The following is a 21,591-nucleotide window of genomic DNA, read 5'->3' on the forward strand; positions in this document are numbered from 1 at the left end:
TTGGCAAGGATATTGTGCATTCCTAGGAGGATTTAAATTAGTTTGTCGCAGAACAAAACCTGGGTTACGGATAGTAACTTGGATACAGTCACACACACAAAAGAGAACATTCTCACTCCTCCTGATCTTTTTCCTTGAAAAACCACAACTATCAACATGCAAAGTCTGTTTTAATAAGATAATGTGAGAGGGGCTTGGCAAAGCAAAAAATACTGATTGCAATATAGTTTCTACACCAAGTTAAACCTGTTTGTACTTCTCAAAATTACTAAGGAATGTAACTTTGCAAAATCCTACAATATTTGAAGCTGCTACTTTTGAACTGACATTTGAAAAGACAATTTTACATTAAAGACCAGAATTGTACATCTCAATTTGAAATTCAACTCCTGTTTTTTTCTAAAATATTATTTGAGACATGCTTGCTTAAAATAATTTCTTAGTTGTTCACTCAAATCTCACTTTTATGTTCAGCTAATGAGTAGGGCATTAGAACAAAGACAGGCCTTAACATAAAAAAAGAAATTTAAACCAGTCTCATTAAAACAAGGCTTCTCAGCATTCAGTTCCCATCTTCCAGGGAATCTTCATATACATGATAATTAGCTTCCTCAAAGTCTAAGGCTTAAATGTCATTTCTTTGTGTTGTAAATTCTAATTATTCGTAGTAAATAAATTAGTGATACTCTTTTATTCCTTAAAGCAATGCAGAAACTTGGAGTAGTCGTACAACTGGCAAAAATTAGGAGTTCCCAAAAAGGGAAGTAAAACTTCATTCTTCACATTCCAGCAGACTTAAAAAGGGCTCCATTAACACTAACAGGGAAAGGGCCAGTGACCTAGAACTTTACTTATGGTCCAAAACTGTTAATGAACTCTGAAGAATAAGGAGTAATGGGTATTCAAAATCCCAACTCCTGTGATGCAGCAGGAGAATGAATAAGCTGTGCTCTAATTTACTGTGACATGCAGCACATCATGGCTGCAGAAGCAGTATGTTACAACAAACCATCTTTCAGGAGTCACATTCTTGGGAAACAGCCGATTCCCGGGGATTCTCACACGACCTTTCATTTAATAGCAAAATACTTACAAAATTAAACTACATATCTTGCATATAAGTCATAAAGAAAGAAAAAGCATTGAGGGGGGAAGAACATGCTATTGAGCCTTACCTGAGGAGACAATAAAATCAAATGGACTTTATGACCACTCTAACATTATGATTATTATTGAGGTTTATCCCATCTGTAAATTTTAAATTATGGACATCACAGTTATTCACTACTGGAAGACAGAGACAAATTGAATATGTCCCTTGAAAAATTCCCTTGAAAAACTGTCAAATTAAAAGGCTTTCAAGCATCTCAATAGTCAGCTCTTGTTCCCTGGACCATTTTATAGACAAATGAAAGCATAATATGAACCAATATTAAAATGACAAAATTATTTTGAGCTTTCCTCAGGCTTGCTCAGATTTGGGCTCCACAACTAAATCAAGCTCTTGATTAGAATTTGGCTTTCTGAATGGAAACAAAGGAAATGAAATACCATTCTTGAAAACACTAAGCTATCTTATTCATAACCAGTAGTATCATTCAGCTTTCAAAACCATACTGCAAAAAAAAACCACTATGCAAGGCATTCTATTACTAAACATATCTTAAAACTTTTTAAAAGAACATATAATCATCTTACAATAGTGGAGTACTTTTCTATCAGCACAAAGGCAACACAGCTTTTATAAAAAAAAGCACTATCAGATGCTTAAGATATTGGGATCGATTTGAAAAGTTATTAAATTTTTCTACTAGTCAGAATAAATATTTAATGCTGTTTTCACATTCAAATTTAAACTACCTGTAACTGGATAACAGATACATTTGTATGTGCATTCCATAATTCACCAAGACTATGAGTCTCCCAGCTGGATCTTGCAAGCAATACCAGAATTCTATAAAATACTATAAATGAGAATACATATCTATCCAAATCAGCACTGATTATTTTTGTTATTAGAAATACTTCTGGTTGCAACTGAAATGCTTCACTTTAAAAAATGAGGAACAAAATAAAAAAAAATTTCCTACTTAAAATTACTGCATTGGACATATAATTTGTGGATTCATACTGATTTCCTTTTTTTGAAAGAACAGTTGAATTCAGGTCCCTAGGCCCCTTTCCAGAAACATCTGGAAAGAAAAGGATCTGAGAAAAATGTAAACTTTTACTAGCTTCTGAGGAAGTTACCTTGAGAAATAGGTAATTCTCTCTTTGTTTCTTATTCCTTAATAAAAAAGAAACAACCCACAGTCTCTCTGATATGTCTGATGAACAGTAACTCCAGCAAGGAGAACCAACAAAAAGACACTCTTCTCAGATATGCTTCAACTCACTTACAAGGACTAAGAAAACCAACAAAAACAATAAGCAATGCTTTATGCTCCCTTTACTCTAATTTAAACATGATTAAAGTAAAAAGAGTAATTTCTGAAAATAGGAAATGAAGTAAACAGCAGGAAATTAAACTGGAGATGGTTTTTACAGGAAGAGCACATGAAAAAGGGCATATTCAGCCTACTAAAGAGCAAGTCAAGGAACAATTCAATAGCAACCTCGAATTATCGGGAGGTTAGTTACAAAGATGATGGGAGACAGGCTGTTCTCAGAAGCAGCAGATGATAAAGCAAAGGGTACAAAATGCATAAACTGGACACTAGGAACAATATTTCAGTAAGAGAGCAGCAGCACAGCACTGGGTCAGGTTACTCAGAGAGAGAGAGACAGGTGGAGAGACCACCATGGCTTAAAGGTTCTCAAGCCTCAGTAAGACAAAGTCAAGGCTCACCTGATCCAGGGCTGCTCAAAGTACTGCTCTGAGACTTCCAAAGGCCTCCTCCATCAACATTTCTATTCATTTACAGAGCCAGCAGGTCTGCTTGATTTATCTTTCATGTTGTGTCACCCACTTCCCCCCAAAGTGGAAATCTCAGGGTCCACTTGGCTTTAATTTTTCTTGCATTTGGGCAACAATGAGAGCAATACTGCCTTTTTGAGATGATTCAGGCAAAATGTTCTGCAATTCAAAGCTCTGCATAAAGAAGCATTCAGGCACAAGTCCAAAGATGCATCTAAAAAAAATGCAGAAGCAAACAATTTGGAAAAAAAAAGTCCATTCAAACAAGTAATCAGACACATTTGAAAAGTTCTCCTAAAATATGCAAAGGAAAATCTTTTAAAAACCAAAGCTTATGGTTTTGAAACAAGTACGTGACTATTATTCATTAAGGGAATGAAGAAAGATGGACTGCTTAAAATGCACACATTTTTCTGGATGGAAGTATACTATCCAGAAAACATAACGTTTGCTAAAGTTTACCACACCCAAAAAGTGAGCAGCCCTATCCAAATGTACCTTTACTGCTTGACTGTTCCAACTCTTACTCTACTGGCTATACAGATACACAGTAAAGTCACAACTCGTATCGCACACTATAGGATAAAGACTAGATATTGAGCAAACGTCTTCCAAATGCACCAAATCCAATAAAGGTCAGCTTCCAATGGATTTGTGATCTTCTAGTTCACTGAAACCAAATCAAAATTGCCAAGATCAGAAATCTCTCTCCCTTCCATTAATTATTTTCTGCTCCTTTCTCTCAGCGCATTCACTTACACTGCATTTCCTTATAATAGTTGGATCACTTCTTTTATTGGCCTTTCATTGTGGAATTTGTACCTTTGTCATTACTGAGAGCAGTAACTTTCTCAGATGCGAGGAAAAGAAGAAATGGGATTCATGGATTAAAAGCTGCAGAGGAAAACCAACATAGAGACAAATGTTGGAAAACCAACATAGTCACACAGAGACTGCAAATCCTATTCCGTGTGTATTGCTGCATGATCTAGTGAGAAGAGATACACAGGTGTAGCTTTTGACTGCATTATAAAGTACCTTCTCAAGAGGATTCCCTGACCCTCCCCCTTCAATATGAAAGGGCTATTCGATGAAAACAAGTAAACTTCCAGCCAATAACTATAGTAAGCAGTGACTGTATTGACAAAGGCGATGCCGGAAATTGATATTTAAACAAAAGTAGGAACCAAAGACAAAAGTAATGAAATTTTCTGACCAATTCATAGCAGCATAAAATAAAATCTGTAACGTTTGACTTGGAAATTAAGGATGCCTTCAAATTAAACTCAAGTAAGAAAAGTACACCCTTGAGTGTATTTTAATTTTATTCAGTTCTCAAAACAAACTACACTTAGTCCTTCTACCAGACATTAACATCTGGAAGTGATGTGCACATTTCTGGTACAGTACTCTACTAGCAGATACAGCACAGAGATTTGCAGTGTATAAGCTTCACACCTTTTTCTCTTACTATTTACTGTCAAGAAAAGACAATCAAAGGACTTTTTATGGGGACTAAACAAGCAGCTGCCAAATATCTGAAATGGGTAAGCAGCCAAAACAATTCCTTCTGCCTCATTACAGGCCCATTCAAGTGTCTTGTAACAAAAGGCACTAAAAGCTTAAATCAAAAATTCACAAGTCTTCACTTAGCTCTGCGGTTCTCTTTCCAAATGCTTTAAAATAGTTGAATGGAAAATTGTTCCCTCTTGGTATCTTTTGTCCAGGTTTTGGCGCTGTCGCATTGTGACATACCCACAACAAGTGAACTGTTCCAACACAGTAGCAAGTTTAAATGTAACATGACTGTATGGACTGAATTCCTGACGAGTTCTTCAAGTCCTGGGCCAGTAGATTACAACAGCAGATATCTACTTTTATTTCAACAAGAACTGACTCAACCATCTTCTTCAAGTTCAACATTCCCTAAAATCAAGGAATTCAATTCAACTGTGTAAAACACTCTGACTACTATATTAAATATTTAGAGTACAGGATTATGTTCCGAACAATAAAAAGAGCCTTCTGGAGATAAGTGCCTTTTTACAAATCCACCTTTCAAGGACAGCTCCATCTTTTGAAGAGGATTGATCTTGAAAGTAAAAGGCACTCATCAATGAACTCATTTAAATTATAAGCAGCAAATGCATTTAAGCAGAAAATAAGCACATTCTTGCAAAGCTTCCCAATTAAAAAAAAAAAAAATCTAAACATCCATGATCACACTTGCACAGACTTTCAGAGGTGTCAAAACATTTGATAAAAAGTAAGAACAAACAAAAAAACATCCCAGCAGCAGCAAATGCTAGTTTTCCTCAGAGCCAAACCATTCCTTAGCTAGTAAAGCTAATTTTTAATTTGAAAGTAAAATACACACAACACCCTTTTTCATCCCAACACCACCAGTTCTGAGATCCCATGTAACACATTGTCTGCCCTGGGTGAAGTACATTTAAGTATCTGCAAAATACCCCCACCCTCTTGCCACATTCCCTTCTTCCCCCCCTCACTTTTTCAACTAATACTTTGACATTACTGGCCTCACTAAACTCAATCCTGCAAATTCCTGACATTCATGTCTTCTTAATCTGAATCGTAACTTGAGGAGATGGTTAACATTTGACCTTTGCTCTACCTCAGACATACCTGGAGACACAAAAAAAAGTCCAAGGCATGCAAAATGCATTCAGAGCCTGAAAGGATGTTTCATTTTTCAGTTCCCAGCACACAATCTTTAAACACAACAATCCATTAAAACTTCTAAAGATAATTTAATAAAAATTTCCCTACAAGCATAGACCTTTGCATAAGCATCACAAACTTGTACTGAGAATGAAGACATGAAGAAATAAGTAAGAAATAAATCCCTAGAAGCATACACCCAGGAGTTTTGGTAAAATTAAGAATTAAATAACTACCACAACTAACAAAAATAGTCTCATTTCATGAAATTGGATACTACACTAAAGAATGAACAACAATAAATCATACACTGATTACAGAAGTGGACATGATACCTAACAGGCTATTAAAATATTAGTCAGAAACAAATTACTAAGATTTGTATGGAGGATCAGACTACAAAACAGATCAGAAATAAAGCAACCAGGTACTTAGAAAATAGAAAATCTACCTGCTTGCTCTAAATGAAGCCAAACAAAGGTTCAAATACCAGTACCTATATCCTTTTTGATTTTCATCTTTAAGATGAAGTTTTGAAACTAAACCTTAAAGATTATTCTAGCTTTTAACCACCCTCCTGCTCTCCTTCATTATACACACACACACAAAAGAACTTTTGAAGATTGCTAGCTACACTTCAAATGGGTGCACTTTAAGTAGGATTTTTCATTGTTGTACTTTGGGAAAAAAGATTTGCTACAAATTAAATACTCTCAATAGGAAATGTTGTATTGGTGTAGCATATTTTTACCTTAAATGAACTTGTCAGGCATATAGGCTTCACATCCTTTCACCTCTTAATTGCTGGAGCATACTATCGCCAGATACTGGCAGTGGCAGAATTTTGAGGGAAGAAAGAAAAGAAAGGGTTGGAAATACCAGGGATGAACAGGATTGTTTAATGAGCGATGTCTCTTTGCTAGAATACAGTCCCCATTTGCTGTTATCTCTATGTGCTTCAGGCATTTTGTTTGTCATACAGTTAAGGCATGACTGAACATGCCACTCAGAGATTGTTCTTGTTAAATAAAACCTGTGGCTACAACCAATAAAGGAAATGTCCTCTTACAGACATGAGGTATGCCACCTAAAATTTCAGTCATGTTCTTAGAAGTAAAAAAGTGAGAAAATATAGTGATTACTTTTTTTCTGTTCTCATGAAATTTTCATTTTCAGTTACAATTCTGCCTTTCAAATCAATTTGTACCAGCAGCTGCTAACACAAGAAAACACTGACTAGAAAATTCACATGATTTCCTCAAAAGTAAAATATTTCAAGGAATGTATTTCCATAACTACAGGCCAAGTAAACTGCAAAGGCTTTGTTTTCAAACAAGTTGTCACTATATGTAAAAAAAAAAAGGGAGCAGACAGAACACATTATTTGAAGTCCTCTTTGGAAGGACTGCCTATCAAAGAGAAAACACGTCCTTCCTTGGACTTGTAGCTCATTCAAAGCCAAGACTTTTCAAAGGAAACCAACTGCATTTACTTTGGTTAGAACCTAGATGCAAAGCTCAGTTCAGAGTCTGGTGGCTATCCCCAGGCACAAACACCTGTGACCTACCACTCCACCCTCCAAGCTTCTTTGTCTGGACAGGCAGCTTCCCACCTCACCCAGCACACAACTCACACATCCCATTCAGTACATGGTTCCCTAAGCCAGCACCAGTCCCTCTGAGCTCACTTCTTACATCCCACCATCTATGAAGTTCACAGAGTGCTGGCCTACAAACAGTTCATGCACACGAAGACAACCAGAAAGATACGGTCCAGGCTGAGCTCCACATATAAGGCAGCATCTGTAATCCCTAATGGAAACCCTTTTATGGCAGTACATAGCCATATTTTAGGGGACTCATTCATGATTATTTAGTGTAGCTTCCTAATAAACAGGATCCAAGCAGAAGAACCATCCTTGCACAAAAGACAGAAAAGTCTTAATTCTTTAAGTTGAATAGAAGTAGACAATAATGAAAAAAAAATTCCACTTAAAACTGTGGAAAAATATTTTAGAGGCCTTACTTCCTTTTTGCTAACTTTTGATACTGACCAAATACTAGTCCAGCCACATCCTAGTTCATACAGTTCCTCCAAGCTTCCAGTGGAGCTCTGCTATGCAGAACCAATGACAGTGACAAACAACCAAACAGGAAAAAAAAAGACTTTGTTTTTGTTTCAGACTTAGATCTCTACCCTGATAGGTTGCATAAATGCTGCCAATTCAATTTCATAGGGAAATAAAGAGATGTACTTAAAATTGTAATTTTAAATACTGGCTCATATAAATGCAACCAAATTGATTTTCATATTTAAGCTTAGATTCATACACATTTATATGAACAAAAATTTTGGTCACCTCTGTTTTAAGAATGGCTGTAACATACTTCCCACTTCAGAACCTATAATTAAAAATACGGAATATACAACTTGACTGGAACATACTTTTCTTTCTCCCTTCTGACACTCAAATCCTGCTGCTCTACCTTCTCTTTGTCATGTGCTCACCTCTCTTTTTATCTATCCCATACTAATTTTGGAGGTGCTGTGGAAAATGAAGGGAAAATCCAGCCATATAGTCACTGCAGATTTAAAACAGTTAACACTTATGCAACCCTGCTGGTTTTCCCCAGTATTCTTCAAAAAAGATTATCTCAGTCTCTGGACTATGAAGAAATGCAGAAGACTTTATAAATACCATTTATACGCAAGTATGAGCACTGGATATAACATGCATTCAAGACCAAATAATGAAAACAAAAGATAAAAATAAACCGATCAACAGCACAAGAGAAAATCACCTCTGTTTAATGAGTTGCTTTTTATTTATCATGTTCATCAATTCTCTCCAACAAAATTATCTCTTCTAAATTATATCTGTAGTTAGCGACCTTTCCTTATCATCTGCTTTTTTAAATATCAGGACATTTGTCATCTTTGTTGAAGTCCTGTAACATATTACAGGATAGACACATCTTGAATTTATCCTTCAGTTTAGCCTTTTTTTGTTATTTACTATTACTTCAGTAAATCTAGGAAATTGCTCTCAGTTTCTGCCTCAGGCTAAAAGATCCAAGCATATTTAAAGAAAAATTTTTACAAGTATATTTCGAAGGGACATAAACCATTCCATTCTGCCAAAGTGTTACAAAAGCTATTCATTTTAGTATTGCTCCTTCCAAACTGAGATCTGATAGACAGACCTCAAGCCCATGCACCAGGTGCACAATCTGCACTCCTTCACAAACTGTATTTATGCAATGTAGTGGCAAGCCCACCAAACACTCTAAGTGGGAAGCAGCACTGACATCCAAAGGGCTGAGAGTCAGCTTGAACATCACCGTCCCACATTTGCATAGCTACATTTTGCATTATTTCCATATGGAGTCACATAAGGTCAGCATGATTTATTAACCACAAGCTCAGCGGTGGCCAAGCACCGTCCTGGTCCTTCTGCACTGATCCAAGGAGGATCTCAGAACAGCTATTCTCAACCTAAATTAATAAGCTGTAGCACCTAAATACAAGGCTGTAGAGACGCTTACACTTATCATAATGGAATAGGTATTAACAGATAGCTTGCACAACGTAGGTAATCCAGGCTTCAGATCTCATTTTCTGGTCTCTCTGCTCATGCCAGCAGTAAGTGATGAAGGCTTTAGAACATAAAAATAAGCCAACAACCTCCAGATCATTCTAAATAAATAGACCACCAAAAAAATTATGGAAAATCAAAAAGAGAAGCGAAATGGCAGTTATGAACATGTCATGCATGCAAAAATCCATCAATGTTTCCAAATACTCGGTTGGATTCTGAAACATTCTTGCATCTCATAAATGCATCTCATAAAAAATGTAATATGCTATGAGAAGGTGTTTTGTACCGAGCTCTGTAGCAACACCTGCATTCAAATAGCCTCTGGTAACTTTGACAAAAACTGATTTGACATCTGACAAGCCCCAATTTTTTTTGATATGAAAGGAAGAAGCAAGCACACAAATAGGATATATTAAAACACCCATTTATGTTTTAGACTAAATAAGATTGTTAGATAAGGAGATGCTCCTCAGTTTCTGCCTCAGGCTAAAAATAACTCCTATATTTTCCTGTGGAAGACAACTGCCTGAGGTGCAGTATTTCACACAACGTAATTACAATGCACATCACCTTCAAGAGAATACAGGGTATCCTTATATGCACTCACTGTACATGTCTCGTTAATTTTTAGCTTATTTCTATTTTCACAAAATTACCTTTGGGGTTTCTACATCTTTCTAGCCATTAAGAAGTACTATAGACTTTGTCCTTTTTCAATTCTATTAGTAACAGATCAAAAGAGTAGAGAAATAGGCTGAATAGGAAATTCTTTGACAGATGGGTTAGGACCAACGAAATTCTAGCTATGCCATTCAGAAGTGTCTGAATGCAGGTACCTAAATATTTGGTTGTCAAGTGTGGGTCCCTAATTTAATCATTAAGCATGCTCAGAGTGCCCAATACCAATATACTTCATTGGAATGCTTTATCAGAGTACTTAACACACCAAATATATGCTTCTTAAACATTCAGCTGTAGAATTCCAAATCTGAAAAACTACTACATTTCTGACATTCCTACAGTCTTTACTACCTTTGTGAAAGAAATGTGACCATTTTCTAGGCTCAAACATCTTGAAAAACAATGACAAATCATTAATTAATAATTTAAGCTCCAAACACATCCTTTACCTCTTCTCAGCATAATATAGCATAAATGAATGTAATTTAAAATACCAAAAAAAAGTGGACTACCTAAATTCATCATACCTTCAGCTATTTTTCTAAAAGAATAAAAACAAAGGACTGCTCTGTCAAATGTCTCTACATTCAGTTTTTAAATCTTTCAGCATTTCTCATCATTTTGTAGATGTTTTTAGCTTTTGTCTAATTGAAATGACAGTGTCATACAATCGTCCTTTGAAGCACCACACTACAGATGCATATACACAAAATCTTTTATCTTGGAGTTAGTGCATTAATTTAAAGAGAACTTTTTACAAAAGGACCTCGGAGCTTTTATAGGAAGGAAAAAATGGTAACCTAAATCTGGCTGTGTAACAGACAGATGTTAAACAACTCATTTAGCAAAGGTTTAAACAATAATTTTCTACAGGATCACGCACTTCCATGCTCCACTCCAATTTCCACATTCCAAAATACCTAGATCTTTACTCAAAACTACCCCTCAAAAGAAAACAAACTATAAACAAAGATAAGCTTTTGACTTTGTGTTCTAGAGGCACCTGTAACAGTTCCCAGCTTCAGGAAAAAACACAAATCATTACGTAGTACCTGTGAAAAGATAATAGCTACTAAACCAGTACAAAGAACAGAGCAGTCATGCATGGAATCTTTGCTGGGTTCCAAGCTGTTTTCCTATATTCTGAAGAATGTGTATCATACAAGACAAAATGAGGAGAGTTGCTCAGTTAACAGAGGTATGAGTAAAGTACTGCTAAGTACTGTTTTCTGACCAGAGATCAGCATGACTCCTGCTATCAGACTTTAAAACATTAAGTCATGCTCCTATTTCAGACTGGATTGAGTCTATAACTCTTAATAAGCCTCATTGCCACAAATACAAAATACACACACTCCATCTCAATCTGTGAGTAACAGTGTGGGACACAGACTACAAGCACAAACGCTGCCAAACTTCAAACAACTAAGGCTAATAAGGCAAAGGCTCTGGCTGGGCAAAGCACTGATTATTTGATCAATATTAATAATAATTCCTAGTTCAACCTGCAAAGAAAAAATGTATGTTTATGGAAAAAATTGAAGTTATAATTTGTATCACTGATTACTCTGTTCCTTGCATTTTAGCGATACTCAGATTAAATTTGTTCTAAGAGCAGACTAAGAGTTCCTAGAGCTCTTTTCAAATCACTGCTCACTCTATATTGTTGGTTTAGGACTTTTTTGATGTTTACTTTGCTTAATAATCTGTCAGAGCACCAGAATATTAATTAGCTCCAAAACTCTGTAATAAAGGTCATCTTTCAGAAGCTCAACAATATATTATTGAGGAATATATACAGCACCTGGTGAACAGGGATCATGACATGAGGCTTACAGATACCACATTGAATTTCTACAGGGAAGAGAAGGAAATAATCATAGAGAGGTATCTCATCACCTAGGAGAGTTCCTAGAAATGTGGACCTCACTGTCAGCTGGTATTTTGTTTGCTAACAGTTTACACAAGTTGATAAGGAGACTGAACAAGTATTTTGCACATAAATTCATGTTAAGTTTTGTCCATTCAGCAATTTTTATACAGTTGTAAGTCTTTGAGATGAAAACTGTCAATTGGCTAGAAAACTAATTCACAGGAAACACCAGACATTTCTGCAGACTTTTTCCTATGTGTCTGATTATGGTAGGAGCAGGACACTGAGAAAGGTGGCTCTTTATTCAGACACAATGCACTTAGTCTTATTTTATTGGTGTATAGAGAGGAAAAATTAGGCTAAAGAGCTCTACAAACAGCACACAGTGGGAAGAGACCAATCCAGATGAGCGAAGGTTTCAGATGAAATCCCATGATTCTACAAACACTAAACTGCATATTGCACGGAAAACGGTTCATAAAATGTGTACCAGTAACTACAGTGGACAAGTAGGACATGAGCAAGTTCCTACAACTCACAAAAATAACTAGTAGGGTCAGAAAGTGCTGAGAGGAGGAACAGTGAGAGAGGGGAATTCCCCATTGCTGCTTCCTTGGCTTCTGCCTACCGCTATGGTCTCTCATACACCCCACAGATGTACCTGGCTCAGACACCACACATACAATCGGCTGTTATTTCACAACAACTTTTCCACATTTGAGTGCTGCATGCATTTTGCCCAACTATCCTGCCTTTATACCTCAAAACTTGCTATATCACCTATTTCTGCCCATCTAGGTTGCTGCTCTTGCAATATCCATCTTTTTTCCAACTGTCCCAGGCAGACACCAAGTATAGACCTAGGCTCTTTGCAGCAGTGCACGGCAGGAGACAATGGATGCAAATGTAAAGGACAGACCAAGAGAAAGGAAAACACTGTCATTTCAGGGACAGTCATGTCCTGGTAGCATTGCCCAAAGAAGCTGTGAAGAATTCATCCTTGGAAATTTTCAAGATCTGACCGGATGCAACAAGGTTGAATTAAAGACCTCCTGAGGTTCCTTTTAGCCTTAATTACACTTAGATTCAATACCTACACAAAGATAACATCCAGCACTGCACTGGACTATGCTTCCACAAGTCTCTCACTTACTAAAAAGCTTCTGACTTAAAAGATTCAAAACATCAGTCACTTACTTAGGTTTCAGATCAAGAAAATTAATTAAATACTGCATAAAACACTGTGTGAAGCGCATACCTAGCACTTTGTTGTTGTTTGTTTGTAGGTGAGTAACAATCGAGAATTAAGATAGATAAAAATTGCAGATGGCATGGCATTACTTTTGTTTCTCTGAGGGTTTTTTTTGGTTAATTTATTTTTTTAAGCTTAACTCAGAATGATGTTCAAACATAGCTACCATCTAAGATGATGTGATTATTACATGGTAACAATATACAACAGAGTTGAATATAAGATTTTCAGTCCTGGAGTAAGAGAGACCTAAATGTTCTATTCAATTCTTCATAGCAACATGCGAGCAGATCAAATAATGTCAAATCCTGAAATAAAACATCAGGGTCATGGTTTTTATTTTAATTTCCCATGACCTTGTGTAGCACAAAAAATAAGTCATCCACTTAAGTCTTTCAAATGAAATTATTTAAATACACAACTCCAGCCTTAGGAGAAAAAAGTTGCAGAGAAAACCATACGTGAGTTTACATATATGTAGTAAGTGTAAACTGGATATAGTTTTAAGAACTCAGTACAAACTTGTATGGAACTAATCAACAGTGATCCTTCCAACTTGCCCTCAACCAGGACCCACAGGTCCTTTTCCACAGGGCTGCTCTCCAGAGTTACACTCCCCAGTTTCTCTGTAAATGCAGGGTTGTCCCATCCCAGGTGCAGAATCCAGCACTTGTAACTTTTAAGCTTCATAGGGTTGGTGTTTGCCCAGCTCTTTTATTTGTCGAAGTCCCTCTGCCTTCATGGCAACCAACAGCTCCTCCCAACTTAGTGCCATCAGCAAACTTACTTAGCATTTCTTCCAGTCCTGTGTCCAAGTCATTTACGAAGATGTTGAAGAGCACAGGGCCAAGGATGGAGCCCTGAAGAGCCCCGTGAGTGACAGGTCACCCGCCTAATGTAACTCCATTCACCATAACCCTTTGCTCACAGTTGCTCACCCACAGCGTGGCGTGTTTTTCCAGCTGTGCGTTGGACATTTTGTCCAGAGGGATACTGTGACAGACATTATCAAAAGCTTTACTGAAATCCAAAAAAGATCACAACTGGCATCCACTGATCAACTGGAGAGTCACCTTGTCATAAAAGGAAATTAAGTTTGACAAGCAGGAGTTGCCCCTCATGAACCTGTTGCTGGCTGCGACCCATGACTGCACTGTCCTTCAGGTGCTTCTCAGTAACTCCCAACATAATCCTCTCCACAATTTTACCAGAAACTGAAGTGAAACTGAGAGACCTTTGGTTACCAGGGGCATCCTTCTGGCCCTTCTGGAAAATTGGGGCATTTTTCAAGTTCCAGTTGATTGAGACCTTTTCAGATTCCTGAGACGATTCAAGAATCATTGAGAGAGGTCTTGTGATGATATCAACCAGCTCTTTGAGTACCCTTAGATGAACTCCATCAGGTCTCATAGACTTCGAGGGATTCAGCTGGAGAAGCAAATCCTGTACAAGATTGGGATTTACTGGGAAATCATCCCAGTAAATGAACATGACTGTTCTCACAGCCATGGTTCTCCAGCTCAGGGCACTGGGACTCCAAGAAGCCACCACCAGTGTTGAAGACTGAAGTGAAGAAATTATTTAATGTCTCTTTAATGTCTCTCTAAATGTCTTTAAATGTCTCTCTCTGCAACTCTTCTGTCTATGTTCCAGTTTGTGAGATGACCATCCTCACCACATGTATTATTTCTGCAGTGCCTTTTGCTGTTAACATATTCCAAAAAGCCCTTTCTACAGTCTCCCACATTTCTGGCCACTTCAATTTTGACTGAGCTTTAGCTACACAAATTTTGTCCCCACAGAGGTGAAACAGCATCTTTGTAATCTTCTCATGTCCATGAACATTGCTTCCACTGGACATACACTTTTTTTTTTGCCTTAGCTGCAGAAGATCCCTGCTCAGACAAGTTAGCTCTTTGTCTCACATGCTTGACTTCCATCATTTTCAAGTTACCCGCTCCTGCACTCGTAGAAGGTGGTACTGAAGTGACCAGCCCTGTTAGACCACAGGACCTTCAAATGCATCTTCCCAAGGGAACTTACCAGTTCCCTGAGCAGCCTGAAGTCTGCTCTCCTCATGATCATTTTAAACTTCATCACTTCATGGTCACTGTGGCCAAAACAGCCACCAATCACTCCACTCACAGGCCCCACTCTGATGAAGGCAACCAATCAAGAAGGGCACTTTTCCAAGTAAACTCCCCTAGCATCTCTATCAAGAAGTTACCATCCAGGTGTTTGTAGCAGCTGTGTGGTGCTCCCACTTAACATCTGGCAAGTTGAGGTCCCCCATAGGAACAAGGGTAGCTGATTTATAGATATTCCTTAGCTCCTTAAAGGATAATTCATCAGTGCTGTCATCCTGGCTGGGTTGCCTATAGAAGTCTTCCACAATGAAGTTTGTCCCTTAATCCTTACTCAGTAGCTTTCAACTGTGCCATGGCCAACTCCAAGCTCCATATATTTCAGCCCCTCTATTACCTGTGACACCTCTTCACCTCACCTTCCCTGCCTGATCTCTCCTGTAATTGTAACACAGCAGGCACAGGACCCATCCCACTAGGTTTCACTTATACCAATGATGTCATATCTCTGGGATTAAGGAAGCTCCTCTTCCTTGTTCCTCTTGCTGTGTGCCTCAGTGTAGGAATGTTTCAAGCGCAGCTCATTGTAGACAACACCTCATGGGGACGGCTGACAGACCTCATAAGCACACAGTCCATCAAATTTTGCCATGTAGTGCCATTGCTTATCACAGGCAAACCTGGTTTTCTTGCAGGCTTGCGAGTGGTAAGAAATGGGATGGGCACACCAGGTTTGGAAGGTACACACACAGTGATTTAGAAGCTGCTACATGCATTCTGGGATTGAAAGTCTTCCAGACTTTTAAGTTTTTAATAAACTTAGTTGTGATTGGGTTTTTTTTGACAAATAACTTCTAGTATCTAGCTATGTCAGGATATTAAAGCATATTCTTAAACAAAACAAAACTTGAAAAAAGTAAGGATAAGCTTATCATGTGCTAACAAAAGATGGAAATAAGAAAATTTTGAAATAAGACAATGACAACAGGTGTTGTCAGGAGACTTGCTCAAAATCAGAATTCACAAAGGCATTAAAAGCAAAACAAATTGGATACAATCTTAACACAATTCTTCTATCAGAACCTCAAAATGTTTCTATTTACCCTGCCACATCTGAAGGAAGAAACATAAATGGAATCCTAGTAAGATGTGTTCACTGGACAAAGCCAGCAAGAGAATGGCCTAACCTATCATGAACGGTTGTCCAGATCAAATAAATATATTTCAGACTTCCACTATAACACTACTACATCTGCATGAATGGTAAGTGTATCAGTCAGATGCAGGGTTCTTTTCTAGTACTCTGAACAACCACTTATTGAGGCTCTTTTTTCCTCAACACACGCAAAACGAAGCAAGTTGTTTTACAACACAACTGATGTTAGACAATGGAAAGACACTACCTCACTAATCTCAAGATATAACATGAAGACACTTTAATCCTCAGGTAAGGAATCACTAAGAAAGACAACGCTGATGGCAAACTTAATCAAAAGAGCTCAACAGCTAGTACAGAATTCCACTTCTTTCTCTAGTTTCCAGCCATTTCAATTTCTTTACAAAACACACAGTAATTGCTATGCCTGACACATGTAGCACTTGAATTTTCTTAATGTTTTTCCAGCTGGAACACAGCAACTTTCTGTTAGTCTCAAATAAGCACACTGGACTTCCCTAGTAGCAAGAAGTCTCTTTCCCCACAGAAAGCACTCAAGCTCTACTTGCTTCCAAGGCTGTTGTTCAGTACGACACCTACCAAGCACCACTGCCTTCTAAACACACAGGCACACTCCTGACAGGGAGCCATCAGTGGGGATGCAAAAAGTTGTATCTTTACTGCTGTTCATAAAGACAAGAGATGAACACAGACTGTGAAGATACTTTGCAGAGTCCGTATTTGAATCACTTCTACCTTTCATTCCAGTATTTCCCACAAACAGGTCAGGAGACTGTTGTGTCTCAGGTCTGGCAGCCTCAGGTACAAAATACACAGATCACTGTTCCTTACACCTTTTAAAATCATTCATCACCCTGTTATTAACAAAAGAACACTTCCCAACTTAGATGACTTCCATCTGGTTAAGTAAAAATGTAAACTTTATCTATCCTGCACATTATATAAAACCCAGCTACACAACTGTCCTTCCTAAATGAACCAAGAATTTGATTATATATACACCTTTTTTAAAAAAGTAACCACAAAAATATTTGTTATTCTCCTTTTTTGAGTTCAGGAAAAGCCCAAAAAAAAACCAACAAAAAACCTTACTCACATAGCTATACCAGCATAATCCTCAAATGTAAAGTTACAGAAATAAAGCTGCAGTTTCAACAGTGCAGCGTGGCTTGCTTGGAGCCGGACATAATTATTATAACAATACAAAACATAATTGCTATCCTATATATGGATCCTCATAAAGCACTGTCAGTGAATAATGGGAGCACTGTGTTTCTTAAATAGGCATTAGCACAACTGTAAATGAGAAAAATGCTGCAAGTAAACTCAACACCTGCATCAAGCGAGTACCTGCAAACTGCGAAACACATTCCAAACGTAATTAAAAATGGTTATAAAAGTTAATATTTAAGGAAGATAACATACATAGTAATGGTAATTGCATATAATTCAGTTACCTTTTACAACCTGAAGAATTGTTATGAATCAACAAAACCCAAATCCCACAGTACTTAATATTTAGACAAAATCCAACTTTCAAGAAACTACAAGCACTGAAAGGAAAAACACTGTATTTCCAAAGCCATTTTCAAAAGTCACCATTACTTAGATAAGCACTAGTACTGAGAGGATAAAAAACCAGCCTTTACTTTTATAATGGTGGTCTCTAAATACAAAGCATTGCCAACTTCCAACCTGTCACCGTCTGTTTTCAGTTCCACTATGGTGGAACCACAGCTTCCACTGTGGTTTCTGTCCTCCAGGAACATCTATACAAAATACAGTTAAGACACTGAACTCTTTAAGAACTGGCCCTATTACCTTCCCATTGAACAGGAGAGAAATTAATCATTAATAAGTAATCTGCTAACATTTTTCATGCCTGTTTCAAGATAACTCAGACAACACAAACTGTTCTTATTCTGCCACCTTACCTATCAATAAATTCTCCAGCTGCATTGCAAATGAAATTAGATCCTACTTCTTTGGGGAAAAACCTATTTTTGTATTCAGTTTTGGGCAGAAAAGCTTTTAGGCACTTCATATCTTCTAGGAGGGCATTTTTTTCAACAGGTACCAATTTTCATTTCAGAGTATCTTACTGGTCTCCACCACAGTAGCATGATGCTCATAAAGGGGAGATATTTAGCATAAAATGTCTACTTCATTCTTACAAAAAAAATATTTTCTTGGAAAATAAGACCGTGGAATGCCCAGCAAAGCTCTAAAATAACATCTCCTGAGAAGTAATTTTAAAACATACACCATGAAGAGCTACAAGTGGTTAAAATTCAGGGTGCATTACTATACTAACAAGTCACTAGGTATTGACTGCACAGCATGTCAATGCCTAGCATCAAGTGAGAAAGACAGCAAGAAACTGGAGTGTTGCAAATTACTCCAACAAGCCATCATCTACATCACAGCCTTCTTTTGTCTGAGAACTTCAGGTGACCGGCTTGAATCAATACTTTAAAACATTTTCTCATGACTACAGAGCTGTATGAAAGACAAGTAAATAGTCTGCAAAGCATTAACCAGTAAGTAAGTACTCACATTTGACACTGGAGACTGTTTTTGAAGCTGTTCACTACCAGGAATGATCTAGTGTTCCCTAGCTAAACAATTCTTAGGAATGCATGCGGCAATGAATAAAAACATTTAAGAAAGGCGAAATACTGAAAAGGGACAGCTCTGCATAAGTATATACTGGTAAAAAATGCAACACTCATTAGTAGCAATGACACCTTGTACAACAGTTACCTACAGTTATTAAAATCTGACCCCAAAAATGTGATGAAATGTTTAATTGCTACTTATAGAAGCAATTAGTATAAAGGTACAAAATGTTTCCAAGAAGCACCAACATGTGGTGACACTTAGCAAAGTTTAGGGAGCAGGTGAGAACTCGTTTCTCAAGGCCCAAATATGTTACCCTTAATAAAGAAAGATACCCTTAAAAATGCAGCAAATTCAAACACAGGATTCTAATGGCTGCTAAGCAAGGAATGTGTTTTCCTGGAAAGCAAGAGACACTTGAGTAAAACTTTAACAAAACAAACAAACAGAAACCCCAACCACAACCAAACTCACCAAACCACACCATCCAAAAACTACCAAAGAAGAGTAGCTCAAAAAGCTAGTTCAAACAACTAGGACATTAGTCTCAAAGAGCAAAAAGAAACTCATTGCTCAAAACCAGCCGACCAAAGAGAGTACAGCTAGGGACAGGGTACACAGCAGACCCCTAAAACACCACATCATACAACACCTGCTGCAATGTGCAAAACCATTACTGACTGGGCTAGGACTAGTTCACTTAGAGAAGTAAAGATGCTGCATTTTAAGGTTCCTATAAAAGACACAAGGGGCAGGTATTTAAGGGGGAGTCCATATAAAACAAACAAGGTACAGTCTATGAGGCTTGCACACCCTGAAAAAAAAACTAAAATAACCCACTTGTGTTCACCACTTTACAAAACAATGATACTGAAGACCTATGCCAAAACTCTTTACCTCAAACTAAAGAGTATATAAGTAATTGTTCTCAAAAAACAGAGCCATAAAGATTTCTGCTATTCCTGAAACTCACTTCCCAACCTTCCAAGACCGCCTCACATGAAACTGTGTGCTGTGAAAGTGCCTAGGATGTCACAAGCAAGGGTTAGTAACTTCAGGTGTGAAGAACACAATTTCATCTTCTGCTGCATCAGGAACAGAGACCTTTAATTTTCTAGACCTACTTTAATAATCCATAATAATGATGAGAAGAACTATAAATCTTTTCCTACAAAAATATGGTGATTACCATTACTAGTTCAAAACTGTAGATAGAAATCCAACTCTGTTCAAAGTTTCCTGTGGCCTTTCTTATTAACTGCAAAACAAGCTAAAAGCTTAGTTATCATTCTTCTGAATTCCTCTAGGAGTATTACAAATCAATGCCAGATTTTTATACTAGTAGCAAACCGCAGAGGACAGTGGTGTTGGCTGATAAAAATATCTTTCTCTGCCTCAAAAAAATGCTCTTCAAACCACTACATTTTTTCCAGTGCAGGAAATTCTTCTGGGTTCCAAAGTGAATAATATTTACACCTGAACATCTATTCCAACCTGATAAATCAATTTTCTCTCATTACTATTGTTTCGACCATACTTTAACAGGCACGTGTCACAGTTTGATCCTCCAAAGGCTTGAACTTACTCACTGTCGACAAGAAGCTACTAAAAACAAAAGACAGGGAAAAAATAACAAGCCGCAAGTTACGACAGGTCTAATTTCTACAGGATAAATGACACCTCATCTGTCCGTCGCTTGGGATGCCGCCCTGCCCGACCCCCGCGCGGTCCGTGCGGCAGGCGCGGCGCTGCCGCCCGCAGCGGAGGGAGCGCGCCTCGCCCCCGGCCGGGCACGGCGGAGAGCGCCCGCCGGCAGCACCGGGGCTGCGGCCGCGCCCCCCGTCCCCGCTCACCTCGGCGGCCGGGATGTTCACCACACCTGTCGACCTCCTCTTCTCCCTCAGCTTCCTCTTCTCGATCTGCCCCTTCCCCTTTCTGGCGCTGGGGCCCGAGCTCTTCCCCTTGGCGGCCAGCTTCTCCTCGCCCTCGGGGGAGCCCGGTGCGGCGGCGGGCTCGGCCCCGCGGCTCCCGGCGAGAGGCGGCGGCGGCTCCTTGGCGGGGGCTGCGCGGCCCAGGGCGGCGCTGGCGAGGCTGACGCAGTTCAGCGCCCCGCCGGCGGGGGGTGCCGCGCGCTCGGGGGGCAGGTTGTTGCTGCTGCTGTTCAGCTCGGCCGAGGGGCCGCCCCCCGCGGGACGGGGCTCCCCCCCGCCCGGTGCGCCCGGGGCCGGCGGTGCCTGCTTCGCCCGCATCTTCTCCCGCTTGGCTTTCCATTCCTCCAGAAAGTCCGTGGTGCTACCCCCGGCGCTGCGGTAGCCGCCAGTCGCCATGTTCCCGGCGGGCTGGACGGCGAGAGCGCCCTACCAGCACCGCTGCCGCCGCCCGCCCCGAGGCGGCTCTGCTGCCGCCCGGAGAGGAGAGGTCCCGGCGGGTCGGGCGGGAGAGCCGGGGGCGGGAGAGCCGGGGGCGGGGAGAGAGGCTCGGAGAAGCACAAACACCCTGGAGAGAAACAAAGGGGGGACGTGAGCCGTCCCGCCGCACTGCCCATCCCCGTCCCGCCGCCTCGCGAACTCCCCGGGAAGCCCCCGGCCCCAGGGGACGGGTCTCCATCACCGCCCGCCCTCGCACGCTCGGCTCCCACGGCTCGGAGCGCGGCGCCCCTGGCTCCCCGGGGCTCCCCTCACCCCTCGGCGCGGGGCCGCCCGGCAGTA

General features: G+C 39.3%; 1 protein-coding gene across 1 annotated transcript in view; it reads right to left on the reverse strand.

The window, feature by feature from the left end:
• Positions 1-21,368, reverse strand: part of PAWR (pro-apoptotic WT1 regulator) — a 72,438-nt gene extending 51,070 nt beyond the window's left edge. The window contains exon 1 of the mRNA XM_064419599.1: positions 20,737-21,368. Coding sequence (XP_064275669.1) covers positions 20,737-21,210 — 474 coding nt within the window. The 5' untranslated portion in view covers positions 21,211-21,368. The remainder of the gene's footprint in view (positions 1-20,736) is intronic.
• Between the last annotated feature and the right edge of the window lie 223 nt (positions 21,369-21,591).

This window comes from Passer domesticus, chromosome 5, assembly GCF_036417665.1.
Source record: "Passer domesticus isolate bPasDom1 chromosome 5, bPasDom1.hap1, whole genome shotgun sequence".
Classification (NCBI taxonomy): Eukaryota; Metazoa; Chordata; class Aves; order Passeriformes; family Passeridae; genus Passer; species Passer domesticus.